A 19,178-nucleotide genomic window follows, 5' to 3' on the forward strand; every position below is an offset into this window, starting at 1 on the left:
AAAAATTACAACCATCACGACCACTTTGAAATTCCCGTCAGGATGGCGGGCTGTCGTGACGTCATAATCGTTTAATTTCACGGCTCAGAATAATGAGTCCCGTCAGTCGGCATAGATTTTTTACCTAATCAAGTAATCACAGAGTACTTTTGTATTTTCAACAAACCAATGTTGTCATGGTAACAAACGAAAAAGGAAGTGTATAAAGTGTGATCAGTGGCTGTTTTGTGATGGTAATAAAGTGTGACCAGTGGCTGTTTTGTAATGGGAGCTCGTAAATAGCTGCTAGTAGCTCTTTTGAAATGGGAGCGCGCAAACCAGAGGACCTTTGTACACAGTATTACGCTATTATGGCAATATGAATATAAAGTAATATTTGTATTGTATGTAAGTACTTACTGTAACTTTGGTTCTCAGTAAGAGAGACTAGGGTTAGTGGGTCATTCTATTCTATTATCTGTGGGGGTGTAAGAACCTGCACCTGGCTCTCTTGAATGGAACCATTGTGCATATCTCAAAGGTCTAAACCCCCTTATCTAAACTATCGAATAAGAGTATAAAAATATATTCCCTAATATTTGGGCACACGGCTCTCGACTTTTCAATAGACTTTGCTGTCCTTTTCCGCAGCTGGCCACAGTTTACTCGTTCATACTGCGTAATAAATTTAATGTGTCCAGTTCTTCTGATTACGAGAATTCTTCCATAACTTAATTTAGAAAAAAATATCAACTTTTGAAATATACTAACGACTGCCATTATAACCTAAAAGTAGAAAGAGCAACTTGTGTCATGTTCATGTCATAATACTTACAATACAAATTTAATTTTATTGTGTTGCAATATGGAGCATATTTGAGTGGCTCGTTGACTAGCGAATGGCTCTTTACGCCTCATTACAATAGAACAACTAGTGGCAGCCCATACACTACCAACAAAAAATATAAAAAGTCCTAAACTTTGCAAACAAACAAGCATATCAAACAAGAAGTGGAGAGGTTATAGGAGGCTAGGATCTACTCGTATTGGAAGAATTTTTATGTGATCCATCGTATCTGATCACAACGAGCATCACAAATACTCGGTGACATTAACATTTCTTTGTTTACACTTGACATTTAACTATACGCAAACGCAAAGAAGTTATTATTCTGAGACTGATATATAAAGAATTATGACGTCACATCCGCCCTAAGAAAATGGGTGACGTTTCTCGGAAGTTAGAATTTACCGAAGTTTTTTTGTAGTTTTCAACTTCATTTACTTGCTCAAAAATAAATTCTAATCAAAAATAATGATGGAGTCGTAGTTATGAAACAACAAAGTTTATTATAAATAATATTTGACCTTTATTTGAACCTCTTGCATATTCCCTATTAATAGAAAATCAAATAGACAACGTCTTGGATAAATATGGGTGTTGATATGTATTTGTGTAGATATATCAGCTGTCCGACACCCATAACACAGGTTCTGCCTAGCTTGGGGTCGGATGGCCGTGTGTGAGATGTCCCCACATATTTATTATTTATCTATTATTATTATTACATCTGCATCGAATCAGGTTGGCGCCCATCAATACGTTTTTGCGGTATTACACCAAGATTATTCGTAAGTTTTTACATTTTAACCGCGACGAGAAAAGAGGGGTGTTATAAGTTTGACGTGTCTGTGTGTCTGTGTATCTGTCTGGGGTAGCGTAGCTCCCAAACGTTGGTTAGGGTATTATTATAAATTATTACATAATGTGTCTTTGATATGTTTAATACTCAATGATAACATGCTTTTGAACATTTAATAATTAGGTACCTACTTGTTAACATTTCTTTCTAGGATATCAAAACATTTATATATTACGATATATATACGATCCTCATAAGAGGTGCGGGCCTACTTAATCATAAACACAAGCTACATGTGAGCCTAGTTATGATAGTAGTCGTCAAAACTATTCATGAATACAGATTTCGATTTTTTTGTTTTTTTTTTTTATATATTTTTCCTCCGGTTACTTAGTATTGTGATGACTGTACCACTGTACCTAAGTTTTTTAAACGTTACGTTACATTTAAATACTATACTTTTACATACACTTTAACAGAAGCCTTGACGGGCTGGTTTAATATCCACTTATTTAATAAATTTAGTTTCGATAAGCAAATTGTGTATTCAATTTCAAAATGGCTGAAAAATCAATAGAGTGTAAAATAGACCACGTGTTGGATAAGTTTAATTTAACTGATCGTTATAGTGTGTTGTTCGGATTTCTGTTGATTATAACATTCGCATCGAATCATGTTGGTTGCCATCAGTATGTGTGGGCGGTATTACAACAAGATTATTCGTGAGTCCTTGTATGTTACTATATTCCAACCCCATTATTCATAAAAAAGTTACTGGACGCTTTAGCTATTGAACTGTTCTGTCACCCTCTGACAGAGAACAATTTGTTCTTTGTCACAGAGGTACAAAACAGTTCAATAGCTAAAGCGTCCAGTAACTTTTTTATGAATAAGTGCCAATTTCTCCATAGGCGGTTAGAGCACAACCAGGAAGTAGTGGTTGACTTTTGACACATCTGTCATGAATTTTATATGGAGATCACGTTTAATTTATAAATCAATCCCTGTCGGTTAGATAACCGTCTATGGAGAACTAGACTATAATCAGCTTGTCTATGACTATAACGTTACTGTGTATGTGAGGTCCAAAAATATTACATTTCAACGGTCTTGATAAACGTTGTTTATTTAGACCAGCTAGCGTACCATTGTAAAATCTGACGTAACTTGTATGGATCAGAGCCGCGAGCACAGGATTTGATACTATTTTCGAATCTAAACAAACATTATGGAAAAAACAAATGCCACTTTTGGAACTAACAAATTTGCCTTACATTTTGACAGTGACAGTTGACGATAGTGTTCTTTTTCAATATGTTTTTGTAGTTTCGAAAATAGAATCGAATCCTGTGATCGTGCTTCTGCTACCGTACCATTGTCAAATCTAACGTAACTTGTATGGATCTGACAGATGTTTGACAGGCGAGCTACGCTGCTTTTGATTGATTTGATTTGATTGCTAATGTTGGGTGATGATAGATCATGTTTGAGGTCTAAATGGAAAATGTCAGTTTGCGGTTCGGTTAGGACCACTTTGGGACTGTCTATTAAGGAGTGAACTACCCCAAACTACCTGAATTACCCCGTTTCGGATTACAATTACAATACCACTGTTGCAACAGCCTGTATAAGACATCGTGTAAGCTCGTTTATTTATCGTATTGAAGATGTTATCATTTCCAAACATTTAATCTTCTATAATGAATGAAATAGGCCCGCCCCCTATTACATTGGGACTAACATAACGCTCTGGCGAAAATTGGGTGCAGCAATGCACCTCTGCCTACCCCGCAAGGGAGTACATTAGTACAAGGCGTGAGTGTATGTTTATGTTTATGTTTATTAATCTTCTATACTATAATTTATATCAATGAATCTTCGAGTTGTTGCAGGTAAGTCCACCGCTGCTGGGGTCAAATTTAGAAATCATCCAAAGGGCCCTCATACAAATAAAGTAGACAATTTGAGATAATGTGTCTCACTGTCTGTTCCGGACATCCACATTATGCTTGCAGCACGTGTATAAGGCAATGTCCTTAAAAATTGCCGTGAAAATGTATTTAAATTATTGAAATTAACAATACAGATCTCTGTATCTATATCTTGTTGTCAAAATATTATAATTATGCATAGGTAAACGCTAGTTTAGCTATAGTATTTGTCACAGAAATGCTAAAAAGAATAATTATTATGAGTAAACTTTTGTGTATGCGTTAAGTTATGGATGTTAGGTCTTCCTTACGACAAAAGTTAAAAATAACACGACAGAATTAGAAAATAATATGAATATACCCGGATTTGACAATAAATACATAAATGCATGATAAAATATGGCCATTGCAATTAGCTTAACGTAGTGAGTGGACGCAAAAATTTTGTCACGTCTTGGCGTGCGCGTCTTGCGCGCCGTGCTAGCCCTTCTGGTTAATAAACGCTATGGCATTGCACGCTTCTCATCTTATAACCATTCATCTTATTATAAGACTTTTTAAAATTTTCAAAAAAACTACTTCATAGAAAACTTGTTGCTCACATGATTTTTTACTATCAAATTGTGTATTTTTTTTGATTTTCAAAAAGTCATATACTTAGCAAAATTTTTGAGAACCACTACCACTTTTGCAACACCCTGTAGAACTAAGTTTTTAACAATGAAATTTAATCAGCCTACTTCCTATTAGCTACGCTTCTGCCATTGAACATTTGTGAATGCGCGACGATCTAAGGATAAGTTTATTGTCCCCTCTAGAGTACCCACAGATAGTCGTTGCACCGAATAAAACATCTTTAGTCACGGCAAAAAAACCGTCACGCTTTAACTATAAAGACCACGGTACTTAACAACAAAAGTAATTCATAAATAACAATGTTTTCAATGTCAGGAAAATTATTAACAATCATTCATTTGGTGTCTTTGTGACTTGAAGCAATAGTGTGCTGTGTTAATTAACCCTTTCACGGCGTTTTATGATTTGTGGCCGATTGTGTTTTGTCCGTGAATGTGTTAAATGAAAATGAGTGTTGAAGAAAAATTGGAAAAACCTGTAGAATTGGACGATGTTTTGCACAAGTTTTCCGTGACTCAGAAATACTATGTTGGTTTTGGTATACTACTTTCTATAGCGTTTGCTACAAATTCCTTCACGTGTACTCACTTCGTGTTTGCTGCCGACTATGTTCAGTACAAGTGAGTATTTCTACGGTTTTTGTCTTAGATTAATAATATACGAACAAGATGGTGTGTCATATCACATACAAAAATAAAGTGAAATACTGTCCGCATTTTGTTTACTGGCAAACCGTTTTATGTTCAATCTATTGACAAACATTGTACCAATGAATAAAGTCACAAATCTTATAAACAAACTAGGTATTTTATTCAAAATAAGAGCTCAGTGGTAGAAGTGGGGATTTATTTGTTGAGACGTTTCTTTTGCACTGACACTTCATCTTGTTAGTATATTGTTAATCTATGGATGTGTCCTATTAGAATAGGTTTTGCAAATAGTCAAGAAACACACCTAATAAATGCCTCTTTTCTAATTTAGTAACGCTACCTATGAGCATGCCTTCTTCTTTAGATTCTTCTTATTATAATTACATTATTTATTGTACATAATGAAATTTGTACTCAGGCGAACTAAATGCTTATTCAGCATTCTCTTCCAATTAACCTAAAGACGAAAGACGATAGACTGAGAGGAAAACATATTTTTTTAATTATCTACTAGCTGTTCCTGCGAGCTTCCCTTCGCCTTAGAAAGTTTTCCCGTTGGAATTCCGGGATAAAAAGTAGCCTATGTTCTTTCTCAGGGTCTAGACCATATGAATACCAAATTTCATTCAAATCCGTTCAGTAGTTTTGGCGTGAAAGAGAAACAGACAGACACAGTTACTTTCGCATTTATAATATTAAGTTAGGATAATCACTAGAATACTCTTAATTTTTTTATCCAATTCTCGAGCAAGAGACTTGGGCAATAACCGCTTACATTAGTGGGTCTCTGATACAGGATGAAACTATTTATAGCACATAAAGAGATGATGACGGTCTCGTTACTCCATTGTGGGGACACTTTGCATCCTTTTGTTGCAACATTCTTTCACAAATTTGTAGTCCGTAGTTACGCTGGAGTCATCGCTTCATGATTATTATATGAACTTCATTTCTCATGCTATCTTTCAGACCCTTTAGCATAAATTTTCATCGTGAACATGAAGTAGAGTTCATCGAGTAATTTTGTATGAAAATATGAGAAGCGCCCCTGGCGGTCGGTAGCAGAACTAAAACTTCTCTACAAAATTCATCGAGTAATTTCACGTGAAGTTCACGATGAAAATTCATGCTAAGGGGTCAGAGCACCACTGAGCATACAGACATCAGCAGAGACATTGTGTCTAAAAAAATAGTAATAATTGTGTAGGTATATGGGAGCAAATATTATTTTCCGTGATATCCCAATATTATAACAAAGTTGTTCAGAATGAAGAGCTCTATGACCTACTTTCGGATGTGCATCTACCTACAAAAGAATAATTCTGTATATTTCTTGAAAACATAAATTACGTATGTAAAAATGAACCATATAGTCTGCTTGAGCATTTCTACCCATTTTGCAATAAAAATACTTTGTTTCTCGTCACGAGTTATGAACAAATGTAAATTTTATAGGTACGTTATTACTTACTAACATTATTTGATTTAAGTGGAAATTACTCTACATTTTACAAAGTTATAAATTGCTACAGCAAAAACACGTAAAAATACTTAGTACCTAGTAAAGTCGTGCAATTTTATCAAACAATACAGACGTAGCCGTAGTTAATAAAATTAATAGGTATATTGTGAAGTAGGTAGTAAAACAAATTGTAAACTCATTATCACAATACCTAATCAGGTATATATTTTTCCTTCTCCACTCACGAGCAATGAAAAAGTTCTATCTGCCATTGCCGTTTCATATTGTTGTCACTGGAAGCATTTCATTGCTTGCGAGTGTAAGTGATAGTCGCCTAATTCCCAAAATGGTGCAATTCCGAGAATAAACAATTTAAAAAAATACAAAAACAATCATTGAAAGATATTTTTATTTATTTCAGATGCCATAATTCAATCGGACAATGCAATAAGAATTCGCCAGCCAACGTGACTTTTGACCATCAATTTGACCAGCAGTGCTACGCGAGGGTGCCACTAGACGAGGCTGCTACTTGCTTCGAGGTGAACCAATCCAAGCTCGTGCCCTGCAATGACTGGGTCTATGAGAACCCTGACAGCTTTGTGGGAGAGGTAAGTAATTCGAAGTGAGTCTACGATAGGTATTTCGTCAACAGAAGCGCTACGCTAGCTGACCACCAGACGAGTCATAGGAACCAAAAGTAGATAGATCTATGATTGAAACAATAGCCAATTATTTGTTCCTTAAAACATTTGCTAAAGGATGTTCAAAAATGGAATCAATCGATTGTGTATCCGCTACTTAATAGCTACCTAGTACACTCACAAGCAATCAAAAAGTTTCAATTACAAAAGGCCTTAGTTAAGGAGTAGTTAATTTGGTGCTATAATGACACTGACGTACGTCCAAGAGTAGACAATTGTCGGCAGATGATGATGATGTGGTTAATCAATGTAATTTCTCTCATATCTAGTGAACTACTTAACTATAAATTAATCATTTATTAATAATACTGTAGGGAACATAATGAAATGACACTAACGCCTTGGCCTAGGCCTGACCTTTGTTTTGAAGACACAAAGCAAACAAAACTTTAATTCACAAAAAACTCCCTTGCATCTCTATAGAGCAATAACAAAATAAACCACGACTTTGACCATGGTCACTACCTTAAAACATCTTCCTTAGAGGAAAAATTATAAAGGTACGTACAGTCTAGGGAAAAACAACATGACCCCCCTCAGAGTGACAACAGTTATCCTTTCACCAATGATAAATTAGCAACTAACAATCCCTAAGCAGCTCGCCTCGTCGCTCGCCTTTCAAACATCTGTCAGATTCATACAAATTACGTCAGATTTGACAAGCGAGCGACGCTGTTAAACAACAATGTTCGGTGGCGTTATGGTAGCAATTCTACTTGTCAAAGGTCATGTTTCTTTTCTTTGCCTCAGTCTACTATATGGAGCTTGTCCATGACAAGGTTTTTTTCCTTTCCTTTTTTATTCACAGTTCCAGTTTTTATATATATTTTTTACACCCAGTTCCAGTTGGCATGTCAGGAGTGGAAGCGGACACTGGTGGGCACGATGCACAGCTTCGGTTACATGCTGGGACTGCTCATCGTCGGACCCATATCTGACAGGTAAATAGATGAGATGAGATGAGATGCTGACAGTATTTTTGAAGCTTTTGACAACGATATCTATTTACTTATATCAGAACTCAACTGGCAGATGTCCAAGAAAACAGCATAGCAAATTAGAAAGCGCCTTAGAGGAACGACTGAGCAGTCTAACTTAATGTAGATGTCTATTTGTATTGCTACGAGTTTCGAAATAACTATTATACGTATACGTACCTACTTCATTCTGCTTATTTTCATACCCAGTTTGTATTCTGTCCTGTGTCTATTACTTTACATACATACAAACATTACATACATACACGTACATGTACATATTAAAGCCGGATTCAACATTGTTAATTCCAGGATAGGCAGAAAGAAAGCCTTGATCATGACAGGCGTCCTAGGAGGAGTATTGGGATTGGCCAGAAGTTTCGCCACTAACTACTGGTTGTATATCGTTTTGGAAATGGCCGAGGCTGCTATAGGAGACATTTGCTCTCCAGCTTTCATGTTGGGTGAGTTCATTTTAACGATAATATCTAGTGAAAAATAACAAGTATGCAATTTTTTCATTTTAAAAAAAACAGGTTATTAAAGAATTTTATTTTTCTTATCATGAAAACTACCCTATTCATTGTAACTTTATTTCAAGACAGAAACTACTAACAAAGTTAAATAGATTTTGTTCATATTTTATATATCCATAGGTTGTGATTTTTAAAACAATATTTTTTTAATGTTTCAGGTATTGAAATCGTCTCAGCAAGGGATCGTGCAAAATTCTTCATGGTCACCCAACTAGGGTACCCAATAGGAGGGCTTTCACTAGTTCTATTCGCTTGGCTCTTCCCTTATTTCAGAACCTTTTTAAGAGTCATCTACGCCCCATCGTTACTATTCATACTTTACGCTTACTTAATAGATGAGAGCCCAAGATGGCTGCTAACAAAAGGCAGAAAAGAAGAAGCTGTGAAAATACTAGAAAATGCAGCAAAGACTAATAAAATAGTTCTGGAGAAATCTCTACTTGAAAACTTAACGTGTGAAAAAGAAGACAAGTCAGCAGAAATTGGATATGTAGCGTTGCTTAAAAGCACATTTGCGTCAAGAGTGTTGCTGCAAAGATTCTTGATTTGCGTAGTATGGTGGTCAACCTGCACATTTGTATCGTATGGGCTGGCGATAAATTCTGTATTATGGGGTGGGAATAAATATATGAACTATGCATTCATGACAATGATTGACATACCAGCATCCTTCGTGATGGGATTCGTTTTGATCAAATTCAAAAGGAAGAAGCCATTAATTGTAGCATTCTCTTGTGCCGGCCTGTTTTTATTAATGCAGCCATTCTTGCCGTTAGGTAAGTTATATAACACTTCATCTGAATTGAGTTCATTAATGTCTACTTAGTTTCATGTACCAATCAAATCATCATTTTAATTATTTTCAGATATGACTTGGCTGTCAATTGTCTTTTTCTTAGTTGGGAAATTCATGACCTCGATATTTTTCAACATAACCTACGTGTTCACATCAGAATTGTTTCCGACATACACGAGGAACTCGATGCATGCTCTCTGTTCATCTCTTGGAAGAATTGGTTCAATACTTGCGCCACAGACCCCACTTTTGGTAAGAGGTTTTATAGATGCTAGAGTAGTTTCAAAAATGCTCTACTGCTGTAAAATTAAGAATCTTTGCTGACGATATATATTTTTTTAATAATTAGTGATTGGTTATTAAAAAACGAAATTCAATCTAACTGTTGTTGGTGTAGTTCTCACCACTACACTCTGCCAATAGCCTGTTCTTTTATACCTTGGTTCAAAACCTTTTATACCTTATCCTGGAGTTTGCTCAAATAAACTATTCTTGGTCCTCTTCCTTTTTTCCCACTATTTTCAACAGTCATTTATAAACATTATGCCTGTGGTTTTCAGATGACCTACTGGGTAGGACTCCCTTCCATCCTCTTCGGGTCAGCATCACTGATAGCGGCCATCGTCACCTTGTTTGTCCCCGACACAGCTGACGACTCGTTACCTGACACTGTGCATCAAGCTGAATTTGTCGGAATCAAAATGGATGAAAAGAAAAAGACGATGAAGTCTTGATCATGATGATGATAGAAGACTTTGATAGTCGAATGATAGGACATGAAAGTATTTAAAGTAGAGATAGTGTAATATTTCGAGTACATACACTCACGAGCAATGAAATAATTCCAGTGACACTAATTATAGCTCCAAATTACTCGTAAATTTAAAAGGCTAGCTTAACGACGCCGTCTGCAATATTGAACAACATATAACAGCGCATCATAATTTACCTACCAAGAAAAACTTAAATTTTGATCAAATTCAAAATGAAATGTTTTAAAAAATTGGGGTCATTTTCCAAGTGGATTTCTTTCATAGCTCGTGAGTACCTACCTTTGTATGTTCAACTAGCTGCCGTGCCGCGAGCTTCGCTTCGTCAAATGTTTTCCTAACCCTGAAGTGAATTTCTTTCATCCCGTCTTTGAAAAAACTGTGTCTACTTTAAATTATGAAAGTTAGACGTTTTTTTTATTTATACATTACCAACAAAAGAACTATAGAATCTCCGTCCGTGTTAATTAATTTTTATCATTTATTTTAATAAAATTTCTTAGGAATCTATAACATCTGCATAGTAATACGAATACATAGTTACATTTACGTTAAGTTACATTATAGTGTTATACTAATTTAGTAAAGCGCCATATTAGTGATATTTGGTATTTAAATTGAACTAGTTAAATAATTAAATGTTTTAATGCTATATTTAATTATTACAAAGATAAGTTTTATTTTTGAGATAAGTATTATTATAGATATAATATTTATTTATATGTTGTGTGTGTGCCATCCCAGTGCAAACAGTTTGATCCTTACAATTACAGATGTAAGATTAATGAGTCGAATAAAACAAAATTATCAAAAGCCTCTCCTTCTGTCCTTAATCCTTCCCTTAAATACAGGGTTTCCCAAAAGTCAACGATATGCCTTGGAGGGCTGATAGACCAGCTCATGAGTAGCCAGAATATCATAACATGACCTCAGTAAAAATTCGATAGTTTTCGAGAAATTAACACTTTTATAAATTTGCTGAAAATCGACACCTTGGATCAGTTTTTTGGTTGCTGCCGGTACAAAAATCCATATTGTTACTATTTTTTGGTGTTGCATCACCCTATATAGCCCTGCTTTTGGTCACAGTAAAAAAATAACAAGTAATGCTGTATGTTTAAAAGAAAAAACGGTTTAATACCATGCAATACTGGCACCTTATTAAAATTTTTAATAGCTTATTTAATGCAGTTTTCAAAATGGTATAAACCGTTGCTATTGATTCATTAAGAAAAAAGTGATTGTCATTTTAGTGCAAAACAACCTCGATACAAAATTGTTTGAATTAAATTAATCTGACTGAATTTATTAAGGGTAGGTGATGTTGGAATGAGTTAAAGAAAAATAGGTGGTGGGGCCGGGCGTGGGAAAACAGAAAACGTGGTCACAGTTAATAAAAAACGCATTTTGAGTATCTTTCTCGAAAAAAGTGGACTGTACTAACTCCACATTCCCCATAAATGTAGTGCATGCTAACGTACATTCCTGAGTAGTACAAATGTGTGATATTGTACAAGTAAAACGCTTACACATGCTTAACCCACAGTATCCAAAAAAGGGTCAGATCAGTTTGTCATTAACATGACCTCTTATTACTTTTTATTTATTAAACAAAACAAAACTCTCAAAAATATGATTATGACTATGCTGATTATGTACTTATAATAATGGGCTGTTATAATTTTGAAAAATTAAAATAATAGTCAATAAATGTTTTTTTTTAAATAAGGTGTAAAAAACGCAAAAATATGTTTATTAAGGGTTTGGTAAGTTTTTCTTAGCTGTTTTAGCGTTATCTATTTCGCTAAGGCTGACCTCACCACCTATTTTACTTTAACTCATTCCAACATGACCTACCCTTAATAAATTCAGTCAGATAAATTTCCTTCAAACAATTTTGCATCGAGGTTGTTTTGCACTAAAATAACAATAACTTTTTTTTAATGAAACAATAACGGTTTATACTATTTTGAAAACTGCATTAAATGAACTATTTTTTTAAATAAGGTGCCAGGATTGCTTGGTATATTTTTTTTACAGTATGTCGAGTCAAAGTTGCTTATAACAAAATATGATTACCTTGTATGACTTGGAGAACCGTGTTTTCTTTTAAACATACTGCATTACTTGTTATTTATTGACTGTGACCAATAGCAGGGCTATACAGGGTGATGCAACACCAAAAAATAGTAATAATATGGATTTTTGTACCTGCAGCACGCAAAAAACTGATCCAAGGTGTCGATTTTCAGCAAATTTATGAAAGTGTCAATTACTCGAAAACTATCGATTTTTTACTGAGGTCGTATTATGATATTCTGGCTACTCATGAGCTGGTCTATCAGCCCTCCAAGGCATATCGTTGACTTTTGGGACACCCTGTATATGACCACAGGGTTTTTTAAAGGAGATCATAAGTATCTTCGGACAGAATAGAGCCAAGATTTATTCCATTATGGTTTGGCATTCAAGTTCATAAACGCTGTTTTTTAAATATTAATTTTATGGTAGGTATGTAGAAAGCTGACACCCTGGCCACTGTTTATCCCGGAAACCCACGAAAAACCTCGTTAAGGCGAAGAGAGGAGCTCACGGGCAACAGATAGTCAACGTTACTATCCGCCTTACCTACCACTTCGTCTATAAATAAAGTAATAATAGACACGACATTGTAGAATACATCGCGTAGAGTGATACCGTGTAGATAGTTTATCAAATAGTTAGAAGTGAAAAATACAGTGTGGTAAATTTTGATGCTGCAAATTGTACATTAGAAGTTGTCAAGACAAACATTGTCTACCGGAAGTTTTATAGTTTCGATAGCACTATTTACAGTCAGAATTCGGGCCTTATCATTTCTAGGAGTTAATTTTATGTGTACGGTGTTCTCTCTTGGTCTGAAGTGATAAAAAATGAGTCTAGAAAAGCCTGAAAAGAACGTGGACCTCGATGATGTTCTGCGCAAGTTTTCTGTGACACAGAAGTATCATGTCGTTTTTGGTCTTCTTCTATTCATTGCATTTGCGTCGAATTCTCTGACTGGAAGTCAGTTCGTATTCGCTGCCGACTATGTTCAATACAAGTAAGTTTAACTAGATTTCTAATGCATGTATACTAATAAATACATACTAATATAATATCCTTCTTCTTCTATTTTAATAGGTATAAGTACTTGTATTTAAATTGAAGTAAACACTTGCACTTTCGCCTTTCTTTGTGGAATCGGTGTTTTGATTATACGTCTATTGAGTCTTTCGTAGATGCGCATCTGAAATTAGGTCACAGAGCTTCATTCTGAACAACTTTTGCTTCTTACCGAATACCTAGATGACCTAATTTCAGATGTGCATATATGAAAGACTCACCTGTATAATCAAATTACCGATGTACTCTGTTTACAAACTTTCTTATAACTTAGCGATTAATGTCTAAGTCTAATGTCTTCATTTATCAATTATCGATGTTTCTTACGATTTATCTAACTATGTACATTATACCTATGCTGTTTAAATAATAGTTTTAGTCATACCTATCATATCACGGTAGCAACCGCTTAATTATATTCTTGATCTATTTAAATAACCATGAAATATTTCTTCAGTGGCGGTGGCCGCCCATGAACTTTGTGCGTTAAAATACATTATTTTGTATTATTTATAGTTTTTCCAATAGACGTTACGGCTCGTCTGTGAAATTTCGTAAATCTAAATAAATATGGCTGTTTTGCTCTGATAATATACTGTAAAAGCAAGACAGCAATATATCAAATGTTTATCAACTTTTTTATGTGAAGCATTATTTTCATTTTTCAGATGCGATAATTCAATTAAACCCTGTAACGAGAGTTCGTCAAACAATGTCACATTTGGCAAACAATTTGACCAGCAGTGTTATGAGAGGGTACCTCTAGATAGAAATTCGACTTGCGTGGAAATTGACCAATCAGAAGTGGTACCTTGTAATAAGTGGATCTATGAAAACCCTAAAAGTTTTGTTGCAGAGGTAAGAACATCCTGGAGGTTGTTATCTTCTACAATTTTTAACCAACAACGAAAAAGAGTCCCAGTCGAATCATAGTGGTAGGAAAAATATTTTCTTTTCATTACTCGTATAATAAAAAAAATCTGATGTAAAAAATCTTTAATAAAATTTCTTAAAAATACTGCAGACTCAAATCTCAATCGTAGAATAAGTAAAATTGTGAATAGAAATATAATTGGTAAACGTACCGTACCACCTTTTGCTATTCACACCAAAAGGATTGTCATAAATGTATGGCGAAACAGAGTTGGCAAAGCCGATGAAGTGGACGCACATTATCTATACAAAGAATACTAAATGCGATGCGTCCATTGCGTGCGATGCCGACAGCAGGTGGATTCTTACCCTTTTTTCTATATCAGTTCCAGTTGGCGTGTCAGGAATGGAAAAGGACGTTAGTGGGAACGGTGCACAGTTTCGGGAACATGGTCGGATTGCTTCTAGTCGGACCCATATCGGACAGGTAGGTTTGTATCCGAGCAAAGTTCTTTCTTCTTACTTGAAAGCTGAAACATCAGCTTGAAAACATCTGGCTGAGACTACACAGCCCGTCACAGACCTAACTATAATATATATTAATATACCGTACAATTGGTGACTTCACAGAAATATATATTATAGGTGAGTGTGCGGTCACTGCGGAAATGTATAGAAAATATATAGTAATATGCCTAGCTATAAAAATATTAATATATATTATAGCTAAGTCTGTGACGGGCTTAAATTGCTATGTCACTGGAACATTTTCATTGCTCACGAGTGTTCTTAAACTATACTCTGTCTATTATATTATTGGTTTCTTGACAGTCGAAATCCCATACATATCTGATGACTGCAAAGGAAAACCAACTTTACTTACCAGACATAAGGAAACGTCAAGAATACAATAACATAGTGGAAGCTCTATAGATAGTAGAGATAACGGAGACTAAGATAAAATTAATTCAGCCATAGTGAATCCGTATGTAATTATACAAAACCTTAATGTAAATACATAGTTTTAGGTAGTATGGTTCGTTCACATTAACCTTAACAAAATGTTTCGGCACAAATATAATGAGCAATTTAAGTTAATTTTAAACCATGGATATTGGTTTAGGTCTTTATTCTGGTTATGGATCCCACATCGTTTTGAACTTTATCCCATTAAGTTAACCTAGCCAAGGTTTACTTACTATTTGAAACATATTTTTTTTAAATACTACCTATAGTTTTCTGAATAAATATTATTCTATTCTATTCTATTCTGATCTATTTCTGTTGGGTAAGACCCAACCCCCCTTAAAAGTAAAAATTGTTTTTTTCTTCCAGTATAGGACGAAAAAAAGCATTGATAATAACTGGCATCCTTGGTGGAGTGTTGGGTGTAGTCAGAAGTTACGCCACCAACTATTGGCTTTATGATGTACTACAGTTATTGGAAACTGCTTTAGGAGATGTGTGCTCTCCGGCTTTCATGTTAGGTAGGTAACTACTTATCCTTCTATCTTTGACTACGATTATAGTTTTTTTTGAGGTTGTAGGAATTTTAATATGGGTTTTGTTGATGATGATCATAACATAATATTATGAGCCAAAGATTTAAGCCTTACTATTTGTTCATAAGAAATTATACTACAATAAATAATATATATCTAACAAAAATAATACATTTTACCATCACAGTTTTATCATAAATGATAAACCTAATACTGACTATGTATTTCCTTTTTTCAGCTATTGAAATAGTACCAGCAAGAGATCGAGCGAAATTCTTCGTAGTAACAAATTTGGGTTACCAATTTGGGAGTTACATACTCGTACTATTAGCTTGGTTTTATCCAAACTTTAGATCATTTTTACGAGTTCTGTATGCACCTCTACTACTGTTTGTTCTCTACGGTTATCTCATAGATGAAAGCCCAAGATGGTTGCTCGCTAAAGGAAGAAAAAAAGAAGCATTGGCTATACTAGAAAACGCAGCTAAGACTAATAACATTGTTCTGGAAAAATCTTTACTAGAAAACTTGACGTGCGAAACGGAAGATAAATCAGAAGAAATAGGATATTTAACACTACTCAGAAGGACTTGTTCTTCTAAGATCTTGTTACAAAGATTTCTGATTTGTGTAGTTTGGTGGTTTACTAGTACATTTGTATCATATGGATTAACAGTAAACTCAGTGTTGTGGGGAGGCAACAAATATCTGAACTACGCATTTATAACAACAGTTGAAGTACCTGCCGTTTTTATGATGGGATATGTTATGAAAAGATACAAGAGGAAAAAGCCTTTAATGATTTCATTTTCTTGTGCCGCTGTGTTTTTCCTCATTCAACCTTTACTACCATCTGGTTCGTAAAACATTTTTTAAAGTTATTTCCTAAATTATTTTTGATTTGGTTGTAATATTGCAAATAATAATATGAAAACTTGTGTTTCCTTTTCTTACAGACATGACTTGGCTGTCCATAGTGTTTTTCTTGCTGGGAAAATTTATGGCTTCAATATTTTTCAACATAACATACGTGTTTACGTCGGAATTGTTTCCTACTCACACAAGAAACTCAATGCATGCTCTATGCTCCTCCATTGGAAGAATCGGTTCAATATTGGCACCACAGACGCCGTTATTGGTAGGTTAATTTAATAAAAACCAATAATTTGTAAAAAGTATTGCCAAAGTGCTTCTTACACATATCTTAGAAATACCACACATACTCATTGATACGAAGTAAAAGTCACGTGACCAACGGAATTTCTATGAAAAAGCAACATTTCAGAAACTTTCATAATTAATTGAACAAGATTTGCTACTAATGATTTCATGAGTGAAAAGGAGTCCCCATTCAGCATAACTTACAGTTGTTGCATTTAAAAATCTTTAAGCATGTAATTTTCCTTGCTCAAGTAGCATTTAATAAAAAATACGTGTAATTGGTTCCAGTTGTCCTACTGGGCCGGTCTTCCAGCTGTGCTGTTCGGTTCAGCATCAGCCCTCGCGGCCATCGTCACTATATTTGTCCCGGACACAGCGGACGACTCGCTACCTGACACCGTGCACGAAGCTGAATTTGTCGGAATGAACGAAGATACGAGAAAAGAACAAGAAGTCAAAATGATTTAAAAAGTGATTAAGTACATATTTATGGCTCAAAATATTGTTCAACAAAGTTCGAGTTCTTGCTCGAAAACCTTAAATTCTGGGCTGTGTAATTGGCTCGAAAATAACACTAGATTGTGCATTGGAAATGAACCCTCACAGATACAATAGAAATATACATATCACAGAAACAAAAGCTTTGCTATTAGAATATTGCTTTTGTATGTTTTGAATGCCAGTTTTAAATTGAATTATCTACCTCTATTTTCATTTATAAAAACGTATTTCTTGTGTATTGGTATAAGCTTTTTAACCCTTAATTATTCACTTCGTGAAATTTACTAACGTAATTCACTTGTATGAGTCCCTGGGACTCACATATTTTGTAAGCGTGGGTTACTCAAATAAAACATATTTTTTTCAAAAAAATATGTTGTAATGTTAATCAGTACTTATTAATGCACTAGAAAAAAGCAACGAAACTGGACAGACTTCTGAGATCCTCTCCAAAATTAAAGAAACTAATTTTATGAGCCTAAAAAAACAGAGGTATTTTAAAACCTCTACAAAAATATCAAATATTCGTGACAAATATATGTTTTTACGTTTTTTTGACTCTTAAAGACATACAAATCAAAAATAAAAAAACAAAAATGTATGCTCTAATACAAAAATAAAAAACGTGCAATGGGTTTTGCCACTGCTTACTGGCAACGTCAGCATACCTTTTTTGAGCAGGCCAAACATATGGGTTTTGTACATTTGGTACATAGAAATGATGTTTATATTCTCTTTTTGTAATGGAACAAACAGCAGTACTTTCTTTCATTACATGTCTTCAGATTCAGAGTGGCTCTCATCTTCAGGAATGTCTTTTTCATGATAGATGAAATCGAGCAGCGAAATTTGTGTGGCATACGAGTTATGTGCAGGCGTGTCCTTAGATTCATTAATATTAACTTGTTTTCGATTCATTTTGCCAATCCATTAAAAATATATAGGTATTATAAGCATATAAAAAATATGATTTATATCAATAATAACGACAAATAAGCAACATTTGAAAATTGAATTTAATAAAATAAATATAGCATAATTCACTTGTATGAGTCCGTGGGACTCACTCGACGCAATAACTCACTAAATACGCATCGCCGGCGCACGTCCTCTCGCCACCGCGGAGCCCGTGACCCTTCAGGAAGGTACTGAGACGGGGGGGAAACTAGCAGCTCAAACGTTACAATTATTGAATTTTGAAATTTTGATGTGAGTCCCAGGGACTCAGGAAGTGAATTAAGGGTTAATAGATTGTGCATTGGAAATGAACCCGCACAGATACAATAGAAACATACATATCACAGAAACAAAAGCTTTGCTATTACAATATTGCTTTTGTATGTTTTGAGTTTTGTCGTGTGACTACGTGTACTACATTGTTACAAGAGTGGAAAATGCATCATTATATTTATTCAAACTCTGGCGTACTCGACTGTAATGACATACTTTCCGCACTTGTATCACAATATACTATTTTATATGTGTAAAGATTAAAAACAAAATAAGAAATAAATGACTATAATTATTTAACAACCCCATCATGGCAAATGTAAGCTCAATATGGACTATGGAGTAGCTACTTTTAAAATACATATACGCTTAGCAGTGCAGTGGAGACACATTGCTAAGAGGGTAAATGGATCTTTATAATCAACTACTTTATATATCTCCTTCTAAATACAGGTGACATAAATAGTTTTTAGACAAATGAAAAACATAGAACCCAGAACGCTACCTTGTGGGATACCTCAGATTATCTCACTCTCTCTTCAGAAAGCTCCTAGAAGAAGTAAAGATGTTTTATGGCCTGGGATATGCCTATGCCCATCAGTTATGATTGTTGATGGATGAAGATGTTTGTTCATCACTTTAAAGTAGAATAAATATATGAAAGGTATTTATTACAGTTAAGA

The 19,178-nt window shown here is 34.6% G+C and overlaps 2 protein-coding genes across 2 annotated transcripts; both read left to right on the top strand.

Annotated features, from left to right (window-relative positions):
- Window positions 1-4,359: 4,359 nt before the first annotated feature.
- LOC105393057 (solute carrier family 22 member 1) lies at window positions 4,360-10,743 on the top strand. The gene is made up of 7 exons (XM_011564771.3): window positions 4,360-4,809; window positions 6,723-6,912; window positions 7,846-7,946; window positions 8,295-8,446; window positions 8,677-9,294; window positions 9,385-9,566; window positions 9,875-10,743. The coding sequence occupies exons 1-7, from the start codon at window positions 4,631-4,633 to the stop codon at window positions 10,046-10,048; spliced, it is 1,596 nt and encodes a 531-aa protein (XP_011563073.3). The 5' UTR covers window positions 4,360-4,630; the 3' UTR covers window positions 10,049-10,743.
- A 1,907-nt stretch (window positions 10,744-12,650) lies between these two features.
- On the top strand, window positions 12,651-17,340 carry LOC105391592 (organic cation transporter protein). The gene is made up of 7 exons (XM_011563092.3): window positions 12,651-13,166; window positions 13,897-14,086; window positions 14,488-14,588; window positions 15,437-15,588; window positions 15,842-16,459; window positions 16,560-16,741; window positions 17,053-17,340. The coding sequence occupies exons 1-7, from the start codon at window positions 12,997-12,999 to the stop codon at window positions 17,230-17,232; spliced, it is 1,593 nt and encodes a 530-aa protein (XP_011561394.3). The 5' UTR covers window positions 12,651-12,996; the 3' UTR covers window positions 17,233-17,340.
- Window positions 17,341-19,178: the final 1,838 nt, after the last annotated feature.

The sequence above is a fragment of the Plutella xylostella genome, chromosome 26 (genome assembly GCF_932276165.1).
Source record: "Plutella xylostella chromosome 26, ilPluXylo3.1, whole genome shotgun sequence".
In the NCBI taxonomy this organism is placed as follows: Eukaryota; Metazoa; Arthropoda; class Insecta; order Lepidoptera; family Plutellidae; genus Plutella; species Plutella xylostella.